Source organism: Chrysochloris asiatica, unplaced genomic scaffold (genome assembly GCF_000296735.1).
Source record: "Chrysochloris asiatica unplaced genomic scaffold, ChrAsi1.0 scaffold00361, whole genome shotgun sequence".
Lineage (NCBI taxonomy): Eukaryota > Metazoa > Chordata > Mammalia > Afrosoricida > Chrysochloridae > Chrysochloris > Chrysochloris asiatica.
In genome coordinates, this window is record NW_006408879.1 from 1,294,919 (window position 1) to 1,314,574 (window position 19,656).

General features: G+C 46.6%; 1 protein-coding gene across 1 annotated transcript in view; it reads left to right on the forward strand.

Annotated features, from left to right (window-relative positions):
* Positions 1 to 19,656, forward strand: part of ERMARD (ER membrane-associated RNA degradation) — a 55,057-nt gene that overhangs the window by 24,382 nt on the left and 11,019 nt on the right. Inside the window, exons 7-11 of the mRNA XM_006876184.1 lie at positions 7,600 to 7,714; positions 8,682 to 8,784; positions 10,811 to 10,840; positions 13,391 to 13,459; positions 14,983 to 15,156. Coding sequence (XP_006876246.1) covers positions 7,600 to 7,714; positions 8,682 to 8,784; positions 10,811 to 10,840; positions 13,391 to 13,459; positions 14,983 to 15,156 — 491 coding nt within the window. The remainder of the gene's footprint in view (positions 1 to 7,599; positions 7,715 to 8,681; positions 8,785 to 10,810; positions 10,841 to 13,390; positions 13,460 to 14,982; positions 15,157 to 19,656) is intronic.

Consider the following 19,656-nt stretch of genomic DNA (forward strand, 5'->3'; position numbering starts at 1 on the left):
ATGGAGTTGTTCCAGGTGAGTTGGTCTCAGTTGGTCATGGTATACTCTTGGTGAGGAGGTTCTCAGTTGGTCATGGAGTTGTTCCAGGTGAGTTGTTCTCAGTTGGTCAGGGTATATTCCCGGTGAGGAGGTTCTCAGTTATTCATGAAGATGTTCCAGGTGAGTAGGTCTCTGTTGGTCATGGTAAACTCTTGGTGAGGAGGTTCTCAGTTGGTCATGGAGTTGTTCCCGGTGAGTTGGTCTCAGTTGGTCAGGGTATACTCCCGGTGAGCAGCTTCTCAGTTGATCATGGAGTTGTTCCAGGTGAGTAGGTCTCAGTTGGTCAGGGTATACTCCCTGTGAGGAGGTTCTCAGTTGGTCATGGAGTTGTTCCAGGTGAGTAGGTCTCAGTTGGTTATGGTATACTCCCGGTGAGGTTCTCAGTTGGTCATGGAGTTATCTCAGGTAAGTAGCTCTGAGTTGTTCATGGAGTCATCTCAGGTGAGTAGGTCTGTGTTGGTCATGGTGTCTGAGGTGAGCAGTGTCTCAGTTAGACATGGAGTCCTTCCAGGTGAGTTCACTTTTTCTTGGCCATGGAGCTCCTCCCAGGTGGGTAGGTCTCAGTGTCATCCCAGGTGAGCAGATTCTCAATTGTTCTTGGAGTCCTCCCAGTTGAGTAAGTCTCAGTTGATAATGGTATCAGCCCAGGTGAGCATATTCTCCGTTGGTCATGGAGTTTTTCCAGGTGAGTATGACCGAGTTGGTCTTGGTGTCTGAGGTGAGTAGGTTCTAGTTTGGTCATGGTGCTTTCTCAGATGAGTAGGTCTGAGTTGGTCATTATGTCGTCCCAGGTGAGCAGGTTCTCAGTTCATGGAATCAACGCCGGTGATTAGGTCTCAGTTGGTTATGGTTTCTGGTCACCAGGTTCTAAATTGGTCTCCCAGGTGAGTAGGTCTGAGTTGGTCATTATGTCTAGGTGAACAAGTTCAGCCAGGTGAGTGGGTTTCAGTTGGTCTTGGTGTCATCCCAGATTAGCAGATTCTCTGTTGTTCACGGAGTCTTCCCAGGTGAGTCTGTCTGAGTTGGTCATGGTGTCTGAGTGATCAGGTTCTTGTCAGGTACATCATGGTGCCATCCCAGATGAGTAGGTCTGAGTTGGTTATGGTGTCTAAATGAGCAAGTTCTCACAGGTGAGTAGATCTGAGTTTATTATAGAGTCCTGCCAGGTGAGTAGGTCTGAATTGGTCATAGTGATCCCTGGTGAGCACATTCTCAGTTCATGCAATCATCCCAGATGAGTAGGTCTCAGTTGGTCATCGTGTTAATCTCAGTTGAGTAGGTCTGAATTGGTCCTGGAGTCTGAGATGAACAGGTTCTCATTTCATCATCAAATCATCCCAGGTGAGTAGGTCTGAGTTGAACATGGTGTAGTCTGGCGAGTAGTTTCTCAGTTGGTCATGGAGTCCTCCCAGGTAAGTAGGTCGATTTGGTCATGGTGTCTGAAGTAAACAGGTTCGCACTTCATGGATTTGTCCCAGGTGAGTAGGTCACAGTGTCTTAGTTGAGCAGATTCTTAGTTGATCATGGAGTTGTCCTAGGTGAGTAGATCTTACTTGGTTAAAGGTGTATAGTGCCTGGTGAGCAAGTTCTCAGTTGGTCGTGGAGTTCTCCCAGGTGTGTAGGTCTGAGTTGGAAATGGTGTTATCCTTGGTGAATAGGTCTCAGTTGGTTATTGAGTCATTTAACCATCCCAGGTGTGTAGTCATGATGTCTTAGGTGAGCCAGGTTCTCATTAGGTCATGGATTCATCCGAGGTGAGTATTTCTGAGTTGGTCATAGTGTTTGAGGTGAACAAGTTCTCGTTGGTCATAGAGTCAACCCCAGTGAGTCTGTCTCAGTTAAGGGCATGGTTTCATCCCAGGTCAGCGGGTTCTTAGTTGGTCATGGAGTCTTCCCAGGTGATTGGGTCTCAGTTGGTTATGGATTCGTCCCAGGTGAGTGTTTTCTGAGTTGGTCATGATGTCCGAAATGAGTATGTTCTCAGTTGGTCATGGATTTGCCCCTGAGTTCAGGGACTGGTCTCAGTAGGTCATGGTGTGTGAGGTGAGCAAGGTATTAGTTGGTCATGGAATCAACCCAGGTCAGTAGGCCTGAGTTGGTCATGGTGTCATCCCAGGTGAACATGTGGTGAGTTGGTCTGATGTTGTCCCATGTGAGTAGGTCTGAGTTGGTCATAGTGTCATCCCAGGTGAGTAACTTGTCAGTTTTTATGAAGTTGTCCCAGGTGAGCAGGTTCTTAGTTGTTCATGGAATCAACTCAGGTAAGTAGGTCTCAATTGGTCATGGAGTTATCCCAGTTTGAGTAGGTCTTAGTTGATCATTTAGTTACCTCAGGTGAGTAAGTCTGAATTGGACATGGTGTTGTCCCAGGTGAGTAGGTCTAAATTGATCATGGAATCCTCACAGGTGTGTAGGTCTGAGTTGGTTATGGTGCCTTAGGTGATCTGGGTCTCATTTGCCCGTGGATTCATCCTAGGTGAGTAGGTCTGAGCTGGCCATGGTGTCTGAGGTGAGCAAATTTTTCTGTTGGTTATGGATTCGTTGTAGGTGAGTAGGTCTGTGTTGGTCATGGATTTTGAGGTGGACAAGTTCTCAGTTGGTCATGGTGTTGACCCACATGAGTAGGTTTCAGTTGGTCATGGTTTTATCCCAGGTAGACAGATTTAGGTGGTCATGGAGTTGCCCCAGGTGAGTAGGTCTCAGTTGTTCATGGAGTTGCCCCAGGTGAGTAGGTCTCAGTTGTTCATGGAGTTGCTCTAGGCAAGTAGGTCTGAGTTGGTTATGGTGTCTGAGGAGAGCAGGTTCTCAGTTGGTCATGGAGTCCTCCCAGGGGAGTAGGTCTGAGTTGGTCATGGTAATCTACCCAGGTGAATAGGTCTGAGTTGGTCATTGTGTCATCTCAGTTGAGTAGGTTCTCTGTTCATGGAGTTGTCCCAGGTGAGTAGATCTGAGTTGGTCATGGTGTCTGAGGTGAACAAGTTCTAAGTTGGTCATGACGTCGACCCAGGTGAGTTTTCAGTTGGTTATGGTTTTATCCCAGGTGAGCAGGTTCTTACTTTGTCATGGTATCATCTCAGGTGAGTAGATGCTCCATTGGTCATGGAGTTGTCCCAGGTGTGAGTAGTTCTGGGTTGATCATGATCCCAGTTGAGCAGGTTCTCAGTAGATCATGGAGTTGCCTCAGGTGAGTGGGTTTGAATGGTGTTGGTCTCTGAGCTGAACAAGTTCCCAGTTGGCCATGGAGTTCTCCCAGGTGAGTAGGTCTGAGTTGAGCAGAATCTCGGTTGATCATGGAGTCCTCCGAGGTGAGTAGACCTCAGTTGGTCATAGTGTCATGTCTGAGGTGAGCAGGGTCTCAGTCAGTCATGGAGTCGTCCCAGGTGAGTAGGTCTGCGTTGGTCCTGGTGCCTGAGGTGCACAAGTTCTTAGTTGGTCCTGAAATCCTTCCAGGTGAGTAGATCTGAGTTGGTCTTTGTGTCATCCCAGGTGAGTAGGCCTCAGTTGGTCATGGTGTCTGAGGTGAGCAGATTCTCAGTTGGTCATGGAGTCTTTCCAGGTGAGTAGGTCTGAGTTGGTCATAGTGAGTCGGCCCAGATGGTCACGGTGTCTGAAGTGACTAGTTCTCAATTGTCATGGAGTTGTCCCAGGTGAGTAGGTCACAGTTGGTTGTAGTGTCTGAGGCAAACAAGTTCTCAGTTGGTCATGGAGTCTTAGTAGGTGAGTAGGTCTGAGTTGGTCATAGTGTTATCCCAGGTGAGTAGGCCTCAGTTAATCATGATGTCTGAGGTAAGCATGTTCTCAGTCACTCATGCTTGTTGACCCAGGTGAGTAGGTTCTCAGTTGAACAGGTCTGAATTGATGATGGTTTCTGAGGTGAGCAGTTGGTCATGGAGTCAACCCTGGTGAGTAGATCTGAGTTGGTCATCATGTCATCTCAAGGTGAGCAGGTTCTCAGCTGGTCATGGAATTGTCCCAGGTAAGTAAGTTTGAGTTGGTCATAGTGTCTGAAGTGAGCCGGTTTTTACTTGGTCATGAAGTTGACCCAGGTGAGTAGGTGTCTGTTGATGGTTATTTTATTCCAGGTGAGCAGTACTCAGTTGTTCATGGATTCCTCCCAGGTAAGTCGGTCTCGGTTGGTCATGATGTCTGAAGTGACTAGTTCTCAATTGGTCCCAGGTGACTAGGTCTCAGGTGGTCATGTGTCATCCTAGGTGAGCAGGTCTTAAGTTGGTCATGCAGTCATTCCAAGTAAGTAGGTTTCAGTTGGACATGGTGTTAGCCCAGGTGAGCAGTTTCTCAGTGGTCATGGTGTTGCCCCAGGTGATAGGTCTCAGTTGGTCATGGTGTTATCACAGGTGAGCAACTTCTTGGTTGTGTAGTCATTACAGGTGAATAGGTCTCACTTGGTCATGGTGTCATTCCAAGTGAGCAGATTTTCAGTTGGTCATGGAGTCATCTGAGTTGATCATTGATGACTGACATGAGCAGGTTCTCAGTTGGTCATGGAGTTGCACCAGGTGAGTAGGTCTGAGTTGGTCATGGTGTCTGAGGTGAGCAAGTTCCCAGTTGGTCGAGCCCTCCCAGGTACATAGGTCTTAGTTAGTCATAGTGTCATCCTGGGTGAGCAGGTTTTCAGTTGGTCATGGAGTCCTCCCAGGTATGTAGGTCTTAGTTGGTCATGTGAGAAGGTTCTCGGTTATTCATGGTGTCTTCCCAGGTGAATAGGTCTTGAGTTTTTCATGCTGTCTGAGGTGGACAGGTTCTCAGTCGGACATGGAGTCGTCCTAGTTGAGTAGATCTGAGTTAGTCATGGTGTCTGAGGTGAGTAGGTTCCCAGTTGGTCAGCATGTGTGCCCCAACGAGTATATCTGAGTTGATCATAGTGTCATCTGAGATGAGCAAGTTCTCAGTTACCCATGGAGTTGACCCAGGTAAGTAGATCTGAGTTGGTCAAGCAGGTTGATGGTCATGGAATATTCCCAGGTGAGTAAGCCTCAGTTGGTCCTGATGTCTGAGGTGAGCACGTTTTCAGTCGGTCATGGAGTCATTCTAGGTGAGTAGGTCTGAGTTGGTCATGGTGAGGTCATCAGGTTCCTAGTCCATCATGGAGTTGACTCAGGTGAGTTAGATCTGAGTTGGTCATGGTTTCTGAGGTGAGCAGTGGGTCATGGAATCAACCCAGGTGAGTAGGTCTGAGTTGATCATGGTGATGTCCCAGGTGAGTAGGTATGAGTTAGTAATGGTTTCTGAGGTGAGCAGTTGGTCATGGAATCAACCCAGGTGAGTAGGCCTAAGTTCAATGTTTCTGAGGTGAGCAGTTGGTCATGGAATCAATCTAAGTGAGTAGGTCTGAGTTGATCACGGTGACGTCCCTGGTGAGCAGATTCTTAGTTGGTTATGGTGTCATCTCAATTGAGCAGGTTCTCAGATGGTCATGGGTCGACCCAAGTGAGTAGATCTGAGGTGAGCATAGTGACATCCCAGGTAAGGAGGTTCTCAGTCGGACATGGAGCAGACCCAGCTCAGTAGGTATGAGTTGGTCATCATGTTTTCCCAGGTGAGCAGGTTCTCAGTTGTTCTGGGAGTCCACCTATGGTGAGTAAGTTTGCATTGGTCAAAGTGTCTGAGGTGAACTGGTCCTCAGTTCATCATGGAGTTCTCCCAGGTGAGTAGGTCTGAGTTGGTCATGGTGGTGTTCCAGGTGAGCATGTTCTCAGTTGGTCATGGAGTCCTGCCTGTTGAGTAGGTCTCAGTTGCTCATGGAATCATTCCAGGTGAGTTGGCCTTTGTTGTCTGTCGTGTCGTCCCAGGTGAGCATATTCTCAGTTGGTGATGGAGTTGATCTAGGTGAGTAGATCTCAGTTGTTCATGGTGTCTGTGGTGGACAGGTTCTTAGTTGGTCATGGTGCTGTCCCAGGTGAGTAGGTTTCAGGTGTTTATACTGTCATTTCAGGTGAGCTGTTCTTTAGGTTTATTTCTTTCGGTTGAGCAGGTTTTTGTCGGTCATGGTGAAGTCCCAGGGAGTAGGTTTTAATTGGTCATGGTGTCATCTCAGGTGAGGTAATCTTCGTTGTGGTGTCCTTCAGGTGAGCAGATTTGAGGCAAATGATGGACAGGTTCCAGGTGAGTAGGTTTTAGTAATAATGTTGTGTCAGGTGACTTAGGGTCTCAGTTGGTCATGGAATCATCCCTGGCGAATAGGTCTGAGTTGGTCATGGTGTCATTATAGATGATTATAGGTGAGCATGTTCTCAGTTGGTGATGGAGTCTTCCCAGGGTAATGTGTCTCAGTTGGTCATGGTGTCTGAGGTGAGCAGTTTCTCTGTGGGTTATGGTGCTGTACTGGGTGTGATCTCCGTTGGTCATGGTGTCATCTCAGGTGACCTGATCTTAGTCAGTTGTGTCATTCAGGTGAACAGGTTCTCCGTCATGGAGTCATTCCAGGTGAGTAGGTCTTAGTTCATTATGATTTTATTTCAGGTGAGCAGGTCCTCAGTCATGGAGTGGTCCCAGTTGAGCAGGTTTCAGCCATGGTATCATCCCAGGTGAGCAGGTCTCAGTTTTGTTTTTTTGTCCCAGGTGAGCCGATCTCACTCATAATGTTGTGTCGGCTCAAGTGAGCAAGTTCTCAGTTGGTCATGGAGTCTTCCCTGGTGAGCAGGTTCTCAGTCATTGTGTTGTCCCAGGTGAGAAGGTCTCCATGGTCGGTCAGGGTTTTATCCCAGGTGTCCTGGTCTCAGTTGGTCTTGATGTTACCAGCTGAGCATATCTCAGTTGTTTGTGGTGGTGTCCCTGGTGACCAGGTCTCAATTGGTGATGCTGTTAACCCTGGTGAATAGGTCTCCATGCTCATTCATGGTGTCATCCAGGCTAACCAGCAGTTGGTTACGGTGGTGGTCTAGGTGAGTGGGTCTCACTTGGTCATGTCATGCAGGTGAGTAGGTGTCAGTCAGTCAGTCATCTCAGGTACGCAAGTCTCAGTCTGTTGTGGTGTCCTACCAGGTGAGCAGGTCTAAGTTGTCCCAGGTGAGCACATCTCAAGTCAGTGTTGGTATCATCCCAGGTGTGCATGACAGTCAGTCATCGTGGTGTTCCAGGTTAGCAGGCCTCATTTTGTGATGGTGTCATCCCAGGTGAGCAGAGATCCATGGTCAGTCATGGTGTCGTCCCAGGTGAACAAGTCTTCATGGTTGGCCATGGTGTCATCCAGGTGAGCAGGTCTCAGTTGGTCATGGAGCCATCCTGGATGGCTAGATCTCAGTAGATGATTGTGGTGTCCCAGGTGAGCAGATCTCTGTCTGTGGTGGTGGTGTCCCAGGTGTGTAGGTCAGTTGGCCATGGTGTTGTCCCAGGTGGGCAGGTCTCAGTCTTGGTGTTATCTTAGGTGAGCAGGTCTTATTCGTGATGTCATCCCAGGTTAGCAGGTCTTCATGGTTGGCCATGGTGTTGTCCCAGGTGATTAAGTCTCAGTCGCTCATCTCATGGTGTCATCACAGGTGAGTGGATCTTAGGTGGTGGTCATAGTCTTGTCCCTCATAAAGGTCCATTGCTGTCTTGCAGATGTTACTTATGAGGTGCTTTCAGTGTTGGAAGACGTGATGAAGAAATCTACGTTTATATTCAGGACCATGCTACCATACTGGGAGCTTGCGGTCTTCAAGTTCAGGTCCCAGAGGTAATGGCAGGGTACGTTGTGCAGCATGGTTGGTGTTAGACCCGGTCCCCCTTAGTGTCCTTGACCGCTGTGCTTGCCTGCTCTGTGGATACATGTGTATTGAGTAGGCAGGAGCATAAAATAGCATCATAGGTTCACTGGAAAGCAGTTTTGTAACTGTGATTGAAATGTTATATGAGTGTTCTTTTAGAAGTCTGGAAAAATTTCCTTTTTTTTTTTCATTCCATTTTATTATGAACTTTTTGAAGCCCTGCCTTCCACCCGTGCCATCTTTTTTGTTAAGTTTATATAATTTGTTTTTGATGCTGAATTTTTGGAATTTTTTTATGACACTCAGGGAGTCAAAGATAAGTCATGTTTGCCTTTGTAGAGGTACCGTTCCTCAGGAGCAAATGAAACACATCTGCAATCGACAGCAGGAAGTCGAATGTGTTGATTTTTAATTCCTGAGAAGTTACATTTTTTGGGTGCTTTTTAGACATTCTTTGAAAGTCACTGAGATCCTGGTGTGTGAGTATTTTTTAGTATTTATTATTTGTTTTGGTAAAGCTAAGCAAATCTTTGACGACATGTTCTGCAGGAGCTGTTATATGGCTTAGAGAGAACACATGGTGGACAGTAGGCTAAACCACTAGTCTAATGAGACTGATTCTATTATGATCTTGTTCCTCACACTAGTAAGTCACGCAGCACCTCCTACATTTAATGCAGTACTAGGAACACTGGGCCTTCCATGTGGGAAGCCAGGCTCCATGTTTCTCCCCCCATCTGTCAGTGGAGACTTGCCTGTTGATGCTGACCAGGTGTCCGCAGAGCTTCCAGACAGATCAGGAAGAAAGGCCTGCTGGTCTACTTGGCAAACTCTGCCGATCACATGATGATAGCACGTGTCTGCTGCTTCCATTGGTGACTGTGCTGCGATTGTGCTGGTTGCTTTTTCATGGGTGCTCGTCTTTCGTCTCCTTAGGTTTGCTGACTGTGTTATATTGCTGTTGACACAAGTAGAAGGCGGTCTGAGAAGAGCTTTCGCCACCGTCAACAGATGCCCGCGGAGACTCCTGACAGCCGAGGTGTACATGGTGGTGTTTCTGATGGTGATTGTTAGGGAAAGGTCAGCGGTCTGCGGTGAAGAATTAAGTTTTGCTTTAAAGACCGTTCTTATTTTTATTTATGATTAGAATGAGTTTTTCTTTTAGCTAAGAAAATTCCTTGGAAAGCTTGACTCTTTGTGTGTGTGATTTTTTTGTTATATTTGTTGTTGGTGTGCCAACAAAGTCAATTTCAACTCATAGCAACTCTGTATATGGTTCCCGAGTTGTAAGTCTTTATGGGAGCAGAAAGCTTCATCTTTGTTCTGTAGACCAGCTAGTGGGCTTGAACCACTGACCTTGTTGTTCACATTCCAGTGCTTATCCTCTAGAGCCACCATGCTTCCTTTCTATCGTGTTTATCCTATGGGATTTATATATTAGTATATCAGTGACTGCTTTTATGTTTCTAGAATGTTTCAAAGTAGTCTTTTAAACTTAATAGTGCCATAAAAGCATTTATATTTTTCTGTAGCCATAACTAGGGGCTCATCATTTTAACCAAGTTAGACAATACATAGTTTGCAACATGTGTGTTAGGGAATACAGAACCCCTGACCGCCTGGGAGCCTGTAGGTTCTGGCCAGAGAGACGTAGCTGTGGCCCCAGACTTTGTGTTGTAGCCCTGGAAAAACAAGCAGCTCCCTGAACATTGGTTTATTCATCTTGAAAACAGGACAGAATATGTTTGAGAGAGTTGCAGGATTTAGCGCTTCCCAGGAGAGAATGTTAGCTTTTCCATAGTCACTGTTGTTAGCTTTATTCCCTCACTGCTGCTTCAGGCTCGTGAGTGACTAGCGGGGAGCCCAGACGTGTTATAGTTTCTAACCTGCTGCCTTGTTAGGTGCCTGAACACTGTACACCATCCCCTCTGCTTCTGTAAACCTGTACCAGCGATGGTGACAGGACCCCGAATAGCCGCGACGCATATACGATAGATAGAATGAGAGTGGCCCAGAACTGAGCTGGCAGCCCCAGCCATAGGCTCGTGGGCGCCGTCTCTCCTGTGACCATTCCTCTTCAGAAGGTGACATCCTCCTTGTGGCTCATGCTGTTTGCTCCAGCCTTCACCTCTGCACCCCCCCTCTTGAAGGGAACTCCCCCGAAGCTGCACACACCACTTCCTTGTTGCCTAACCCAGTCCCACCTAGCTGCCGGGGAGTCTTGGAAATGTTTTGGGGCGACCAGGTGCCCAACTGAGAAGTGGAGTACCTGATGGAGTAAAGGAGAACACGTACCCTGGGAAGCAGCTGTACCCGCTCCACCTGGCTTTCTCAGTTCAGACTTTGTTCCTCTCATGTGATGCTTACCTCAATGGGAACAATAGCAATTGGAAAATATGGGGAACCAAATCACAGGGAAAGGCAGCCCCTCTGTAGTGGAGGGTGTGGCTGGAACCGTGACGGGGGCGGGGCACTCCTACCCCCAGTGCAGTCAGTTCTGAGCCGTTTCCAGCAGACACCTCGGTTCTCAGGGTTAGCCTCGCCGCTGAACACCTTCGCATGCATTTCCCTCCGCACTTCAAATGCACTTTACTCCAAAAATGGTTTTTCCCTCCATTGGATTTGTCCCCTGACGTTCCTTTGCTCACCATCACTCATCCTTTCCTGGTGGCAGACTCGAGCATCCGTTCCTTTCCCGGCCATTCTGATGGCCACGTTCTGTGTGGCTTCCTTTTGAGACTTGCTGAGTTCAGTAGGTGCTAGGACTTCACCTGTAGAAAGTGTTACAGTTGGGATTAGAATTCTGAGGCAGTCTGGTCCGAGCTCTCTACAGTCAGAGAAAACATTCCATTGTCCTCAGTGGTGCATAGACCCCACGTCAGGGATGGTCAGTTCCGAGCTCCCCTGTGCTCCTGTGGGCAGACCTCTGTTGGCTCCCTTTCATGCCCTCAAGCACAAGTGTTGACAGCTTTCAGACTCAGGGCCACATATGAGAATTGGTTTCTGGTCTGAGTGATGTCACTTTGTCTTTAACAATCTCTTTCCTTTTCTTCCCATTTCTACAGTCAACAGCTCTCTACACCACCTTGGATGAGGTAAGTAGCTACACTAATAAGACATTTTAAAATAAAGAAGCACTGCGTTTGTTTAAACAGAAATTATAAAACAAAATTAAAGACCAGTCCAAAGTTGTAAGTTTACGGGAAAATGCTGATAACAATACAAGCTAGTTTCAGAAAGCACTTGGAACAGTTCCATGATCTTTTCACTCCATTTTTCCATGAATGTCGTGAAGCCCCCTCTTACACCACACACACAAAATAACTTAAGTATTTCATTTGATTGTGAGACCTAGTGTCTGAACTTAAAGAGAGCTTGATGTGGGAGGCCTGGTGTGGCGCTGTGGGTTAACGCACTGGACTGTAAGGTCGGTGGTTCAAGCTCACCAGCCTGCTCCCCAGAGCCCTATGCAGGGTGGCTATCAATGGGAACTGACTCAAGGGCACTTCATAACAATGCGGTTGGAAAACACTGAGGGAGACTGACATTGCTGGCCATTATTAACCGGAGGTTTTACATTTGAAGATTGGGGTTTAACCCTTGTTTGCAGATGAAATACACTACACTGTGGAGTTGCAGTTAGCAGTTAGTGCTTAATGAACAGCGCCACACCAGGACTTCAATTATTTAGCATGTTGTTGCTGTTGCAAAGTGCCATCAAGTCAATTCCGACTCATAGCGACCCTGTGTATAGGGTTTCTGAGGTGCAACTGGTAAGATTGAACCACCGACCTTGCGGTTCAGACAGCTTTGCAGTGTTGCACATTAGCCCACAGCACCACACCAGAACTCCGATTACATAGTATCATGGGGTATTTCACTTCTGAACGGGGCTTGTCAGGTCACCATTGATACGATCTTAGTGCCACAGTTGGTTGCAGCCTGTGTGTGCGTCATCCTGGGAGTCCCACTGAGTTAGCCTCTGTGGTAAGGAAAGGGAGGCCCTTGTGGGTACATCATCATCACTCCTGGGAAGTAATTGAGGTTCCAAAGTGAGTGTGCCTGCTTACCATCGGGTGCACAAGCAACTTCGAAACATTTGTGGGGAGATTACATTATCTTTGAGTTCCAGTTTTTGGGTTAGAAAGTCCCTCGTAGGTCACCACGTCCGGTAAGTGCTCCGTCCAGGACTGAAGCACTGCTCCTCAGTCACAGCTTTTCGGGTGGGCTGGTGGGCTTGGGCTTACAGTCCATGGCATACGTCAGTTGGAGTCCTGGTGTACCTCTGTAGGATCAGCTAACTGTACTGTTAGCCATGAGGCCGTCGGTTAAAAGCCACCAGCCTCTCCTTGGAAGCTCTGTACAGGGTCGCTATAACTCAGTACCAATTTGATGGCACTTAACAACAAGATATGTAAATTATGTACACATACACACGTGTGTGTGTGTGTTCTCTGGGAGAAAAGAGACCCCATCTTCCCATATAAATATTTTTATTAACTATTAAACAGGATTGAAGGCAAGACAAAACAGATCACCCAATATGACATCATAATGAATTTTCAAAGTTCTCTCTCCCTGTGGCAACCTTCTATAAGGCCCAGAGACTGAAGGGATCTGCTCCCACGAACAGACCTGATGGCAGCAGTGTCTTAGACATCTCGTGCTGCGATCACAGAAATAGCACAGGCGGATGGCTTAACCAACAGAACTGTTCCTCTCCCTTAGGAGGCTAGATGTGTGGAGATCTGCAAGGAATTCTGGGCCTACAGACGGGAAAGGAGACAAGGGCCCTTCCCCAGAGCTGTTGCAGCCCTCCCTAGAGCAGGCTCTCTGAATTAGGACTTGTAGCCTAACCCTAAACGGAAAGCTTCACAGTGCAGGGACCCCAGCTCCAATCAGCATTCTCCACTCCTGACTCTTCTATCTTTGTGGTAGTAGGTTTCTCTGAACTAAGCTCACCTGTGTCTTTCATATCTCAAAGACATTGACTCCAAATACAACCTAATCCTGTAGATTGCGTCTGCCCTCGTTACCGCAGAGGAGAAACTTCACCACACAGGAAAACTACATCAGGGCAAATCATATCAAATCACATCCTGGGGTAATTGTATCATATTAGATGATCTCATGGTATATTCTCACATCTTAACTGACAAACCTCTGAGAATTCAGATCCAAACAAGTTAACACAAAACCTTAACTCTCACACTGGGCCCATAGAAGCAGCAAGAGGACTGGCCAATAGGAAAGTTTAAAACTTCCCTGAGGCTCTTGGGCTCTGACACCACAGCCATCTTTAAAGCGTCTTCCTGTGCTGATGAGGGGAAGTGGCTCCAAACACTTTCACACAATTGCTGCTTCTAACTGTCAGAGGTACGGGAGACACTTCACCTCTGGAACACCGCACAAGATGCCATTCTGCCTGATTGGAGTTGTTTGCAGGCAACAAGCCTTCAGATTTCAGACTCTAAAGCGGTGCGCTTGTGTGTTTCTATTTGTGTATGTTCACAGAAAAGTAAACGGAGTGCCCTAGTTGCTGTACTGATTGAGCATGCTCACCGTTGGTACTGTGCTCCGAGTTCTGCGGGTGTGTTGTTCATGTTGGTGTGCTAGCGGTTGAGTTGTTTCTTCGTGTTCTTTAGGTGCTGGCAGAAGGGTTGGAGGATGGCACCACCAATCAGCTGCCAGCTCTCCTGGGCGAGCCCACGCTGGTAACGTACTAGGGCTCTTCCAGTCTCGTGTATTTGTGTGCGTCGATGTCATTAGAATTCTGCAATGAAAACTTGTTTTCACCCGGGATGCTCAGGAAAATAGCCAGGGGCTTACAAAAGTTCATGGAAAAATGTCACTAAATTCATTTTTTCACAAATTTTTTGAAGCCCCCTCCTCTTTCTGAACCAGTCCTCTGCTTTGTCAGTGTTGTTTAAGATCTTTTTTTTTCAATGTTTGATGTGACTTATGTGATAGTTTACCTAGGAGAACATTAGCTTTACATTCATCCTATCATATGTCGTGACATTGCCACGGTTACAGTCCCCTCCATGCCTCCATGCCTCATCAGCCAACCATAGGGTATACCCTGCAAGCCTGCCCCCTGGTCGTCAGCCCATAGCCCCTCTCCCTCTCTGCATTTAGAGTCCCCAGCCGCTCCATCTCTCCATGTCATCGTCTCTCCTTCCATCTCTGGTATCACTGTTTCTCTGGGTAGGGTCCCACACGCCTCTCTTCTCCCTTGATGGTCCCAGGGACCTTTGCTCCTGAGCTGCAAAGCCAACCACTCTCCTCTTAAGGAGGTCTTCTCAATTTGGCTCTTGCGGCCCCTTTTCAGTTTTAGAGTCTTCCACTATATTTGTATTTTTCTAGTAACCATTTAGAAGTGCTGTATGGGCTCTAGAGAAAAGGCCACACTTTGCTTAAATCATGGCTGGGGGCAGTTTTTCCCATGGCCTCAGTGCCCTTGTGCCAGGTGGTGGTGTCAGGATCCGGAGCCCAGCGGGGCGAGCTGGGCAGCCAGTTCCTCTTGTACTCTGAGACATCCCTCCAGCTTCAGCTCTGTGGGCGTCATGTCTGCTGTTCCTGAAACAACGGGGTGAAGGGCTTGTCGGTGCTCTCTCCACTGGCCTTGTCTTCATCGGGTTTCAGAGGCGGAGGCGAGACCAGAAAGAACATGTCCGGAGAGAGTAGTGAAGCCAGGGACTCAGAGGCTTGCTCATGCAAGGAAAGCAGCGGTGCTCTGTGGCCTTGAAGGGTTCATGTATGCACGTGGACAGCCTCCTGACCTCCTAGGAGGAAGGTGGGAACGAGGACCAGCCCCACCTGGGGATTTTTGTCCTGTTGAGGTGGCTGCTTCAGTCAGAAAGAGTGAGGCTTCAGGGAGGCCTGACCCAGCTGGGCACCCACTGCTCCTGCTGCCAGAACGTCCTCTAAATCCTGTTCCCCAGATGTCCCCCAGATGTCATTCTTGTTTTCACACCTCTTCTGTTCCCCTAGCCCTTCCACTTCCTGACTCTGTGTCTGTGCACCCCCACTAGGGAGCCCACTCGGTGAGGCCCAGACCCCAGCAGTCTCGGTCGTCGGTCTGTCGGTCTGTCTGTCTGTCTGTCGTGTGCGCTTGTTGAGTGTGTACTGAGAACAGTGAATGAAGAGTTGTACCGCGTGTACTGCTCACGCATCTTAGCACGCATGTCAGTGCACCCGAAGCTGACAGCACGTGTTCTCTGTCCATTGTCTGAAGGAATTTCTCTGGGACTTCCTGAACCATCAGGAGGGGCCCCGCGTCAGAGACCGTCTCAGCCACGGAGAATTCCGCCTCAGTGAGTTTCCGGAAGCCGCAGCCTGTCAGTTTCTGGCGTTTTCCATTGTACTGTTACTCAGATTCACACCTGCAGACCTGGCGTCAGAGTGGAAGGTGAGCGTGGGGAGGAGGGGCTGGGCGTCAGTCCCTCAGCAGCAGCCGTGCGGTGCTGCTTCTTGGGTTTCCTTCGCCTGAACCAGGCTCACCCCTGGAACACATCATCCTGGGTTCAGTACCTGTGCAGTCTGCTCACAATCTGTAACAAGACGGGCATAGCCTGTCTGATCGGAAGCAGCTTCACGAAGGGTTTTCTTGGTGAAACTGGCTCAGGATTCCAGGCAGGGGTAGTGTGGGCGTGTGAATGCACACATGTGTACTTGCGTGCTTCAGAAGGGGCGGGGTGTATGTGGGGACGGATTGGTGAAAAGCATTCCTTGGGAGATCTGTAACGACTGACCGCACATCCACGCTGACTTAGAAGCAGGAGCTAGCTCCGGGGCCCTTCGCAGACTTGTGTGCAGGGCGTCTCATACCCTGATGGCTCTGGGATCGGGAGGCGTCACGCCATCGAGGGATCATAATATCGTCAGGAGCTTTGCAGTCACATTAAAAATTCTCCCGTATTCAATTTCCTTCTAAAAAATGGAACAAATGACATCAAATGTCGATAATTAATGGTGGTTTGTGCTGTCAGGTAGCTGCTGAGTCACAGTGACCTCACGTGACTAAGTCGAACTAACCTGTAGGTTAACCCTTTTCCTAACAACACATCCATCTTGGTTTTTTAAAAAAGCGCAGTTAAAAACTCAAAGTGCCAGGGCATTGAGAACCAAATAAAAAAATTGTAAGACAGGATGACCAAATACTAGGGAGATTTTTGCACATCTGTGTGAAAATTGGTTTGAGTAGAGTATTAGTAACATGTAATTCTTTTTAAATAAGTAATTTTGTTATTGGTATTTAAACCTTTTTTTTCCCCCCAGATTTACATAGCGGCTGTTGTAAAAATTATTTGAAAGTTCAGGCAACATGGGAAAACTAGTGAAGACAAAGGCCACTGTGGGCAGAGGTCAACATGGTCTCCCTGGTTTCCCATTTTTAAGTAGCTTAATTGAAATCAGTTTGCTGGTTGTTGCCGACTACAGTACCAAGCTGTTAGTGGAGAGCTAACTGCAATGATTTGAAGGAAGATTGGAAGGAACTCTTTGTTGTTGTTGTTAGGTGCTGACGAGTCTGTTCCAACTCACAGTGTCCTTTGCACAGCAGAACACAACACTGCCCAACCCTGTGCCATCCTCACAACCCTTACACTTTAGCACATTGCTGATGCCACTGTGCCAGTCCATTTCGTTGAGGGTCATCGTCTTTTTCACTGACCCTCCACTTTACCAAAAAAGATGTTCTCCTTCAGGGTATCTTGAAAATATGTCCAGAGTATGAGAGATGAAGCCTGACCATCCTCACCTCTAAGAAAGCATTCTGGAGCTAGTCTTACCAACAAAGCTTTGTTTGTTCTTTTGGAAGGCCATGGTACTTTGAATATTCTTTTCTAATACCATAATTCAAACACATGAATTTTTTCACAGTGTTTCGTTTTTATTGTCCAACTTGCACATGCGTTTGAGGCTATTGAAAACACAGTGGCTTGGGTCAGGTGCATTTTAGTCCTTAAACGCTCTACAGAGGTCTTGTGGAGCAGATTTGCTCAAGGCAATACATAGTTGGATTTCCCAGCTGTTGCTTCTATGAGTGTTGAAGATTGATCCAATCAAAATGAAGTTTTTGTGTTTTTTTTTTTTTGTTTTTTTTTAATTTAATAGGGGGACAACTTCAATCTTTTCTCCATTTGTTAACGTTATTTATTGGTACAGTGGTGAGGATTTTTGTTTCTTTAACTTGAGATATAACCCATTCTGAAGACTGTGGTCTCTGACCTTAATAAGTATCTTAAGTTCTCATTATTTTCAGCAAGCAAAGGTTGTATCGTCTGCATATCACAGGTTGTTAATGCATCTTCCTCCAATTCTGATGCCACGTTCTTCTTCATATAATGCAGCTTCTCAGATTATTTGCTCAGTGTACACATTGAATAAGCATGGTGAAAGAATACCGTCTTGGCACACAAACTTTTCCTGCTTTTTTTTAAAACATTCAGTGTCCCCTTGTTCTGTTCAAACAACTGTCTCTTGGTCTATGTACAGGTTTCTCATGAGCACAGTTAAGTGCCCTGGGATATCCATTTTTCGCACTGTTGTCCGTAGTTTGTCATGATCCACACAGTTGAAAGCCTTTGAACACTCAATAAAGCACAGGCAAACGTCTCTCTGGCGTTCTTTGCTTTCATCTAAGATCCATCTGACGTCAGTAATATTAATCCTCCATTTTCACGTCAATTTGTGAATCTCTTGAAGCTCTGGCAGTTCCTTGGCAGTTCCTTATCAATGTACTGTTGCAGCCGTCTGTGAATTATCTGCAGCAAAAATTTACTTGCAGGTGATATTGTCCAATGATTTCCACTTTGCGTTGGGCCACTTCTCTTTGGAATGGGTACAAATATGGATCTTTTCCATTTAGTTGGTCTGGTGACTTGTCTTCCAAGTTTCTTGACATAGATAAATGAGTAGGTCCAGTGCTGCGTCAGTTGTTTGAAGGATTTCAGTTTGTATTTCATCAGTTTCCAGAGCCTTGTGCTTTGCCAATGCATTCATCATTGCACTTTGGATTTCTTTCTTCAGTACCATTGGCTCTTGATATCCGCTATCTCTGGAAATGGTTGAACATCAATCACTTCTTTGTGGTGCAGTTTCTGTGTATTCCTTCAATCTTTTTCTGATGATTTTTGCATGGTTCAATATTTGGTCCACAGAATCCTTTAATGTTGTAACCAGAGACTTGAAGGATTGTCTTCCGTTCTTTCAGCTTGAGAAGTGCTGAGCGTGTTCTTCCCTTTTGGTTTTCTAATTTCAGGTTTTTGTACATTTCCTGATCCGACTTTGATTTTGTCTTCTGAAGCTGCCCCTTGACATGTTCTGTTCAGTTTGTTTATCTCCTCACGGCTTTAGCATCTCTACACTGTAGAGTAAGTTTCATAATCTTTTTCTGACACCCGTTTGGGTCTTTTCCTTCTTTCTTAATGGCCTTCACGTTCTTCCTGTATGATGTTCTTGATGTCATCCCACAACTCTTGGTTTTTGGCAATTAGTGTCTAATGCATCAACTATTTTTGAGATGATCTCTAAAATTAGGTGGGATATGTTAAAGGCGAATTGTTGACTCTCGGGGACTTTTTAAAAGGTGTCTGCATCCTCAGCTTGAACTTGCACAGTCTGCCGTGGCCCGGTTTGGGCTGACAGTGTGATGCATTTCCATCTTCTTGTCCCACAGATGGTATCAGTTTGATGTCTGTGTAATCTGTTTGGTGAGGTCCATGTGTATGTGTATGTCTTTCGTGTCATTTAAAAAAGGTATTTGCAATGAAGAAGTAACTGGTCTTGTAAAATTCTATTATGTGGTCTCCAGCATCATTACTATCACCAAGGCCATATTTTCCCACTACTGATTCTTCCTCTTTGTTTCCAACCTTTGCCTGCCAATCGCTGCGAATTACCAGTGTCTTGAGTGTGTGTTTGATCGATTTCACACTGACGAAGTTGGTAGAATTCTTCCATTTCATCACCACTGGCTTTAGAGGGTGGTGCGTAAATTTGAATAATAGTGGGTATTAACTGATCTTCCTTGTAGGCACATGCATATTACCCTGTCACAGGCAGCAGTGTACGTCAAGGCAGATCTTGAAATGTTCTTTTTGATGATGAATGTGATGCCATCCTCTTTAATTTACCATGCCTGGTATAGCAAAAACCATATGATTGTTAAATTAAAAATGGCAAATTCTGGTCCATTTCACCATACTAATGCCTAGGCTATCCATCTTTATGTATTCCATTTCATTTTTGGCAACTTCCAATGTTCCTAGATGCACACATTGTACATTCCATATTGTGATTATAAATGGTTGTTTAAAATTATTTCTCCTCTTTTGAGTTGTGCCCCACGGATAAATGAAGGTCCTGAAAGCTTTAGTCCATTCGTGTCATCACAGTCAACTCTACTTTAAGGCGGCAGCTCTTCCCCAGTCAGAGTTTGAGTGCCTTCCAGCCTGAGGGGCTCATCTTCTGGCACTGTATCTGAGAGTATTCTGGTGTTCTTCTTAATGCAGTGGTCCCATCTCGCTCCCTGACTCTCTTCTCTAGAAAGGCGTCTGAGGAGATTGCAGACATGCTTTAGAGCCTTCACAGATAGGAAAGATTTAGGAACCTCAGATCGTCTCCCAGGCCCCATTGTGTTGGAGAGACAGAATAACTGGCACCCATCTGCCTAGTGCTGCACGTTGTAGGACCTGTTATAAACAGTTGTAGGGTAAGCACCGGACCCTAAGTTTGAACCACAAGTTTGGTGGTTCAAACTCACCAGCCACACCTTGGAAATCCTATACAGGTTTGCTGTGATGCAGAACGGACTCAGTGGCACTTAATAACAACAACATTCTTAATGTTTCAATAGTTGATACCTGGGTGCTGTCTGATGTTTCACTGCTATTCATAAGGTTTTCAG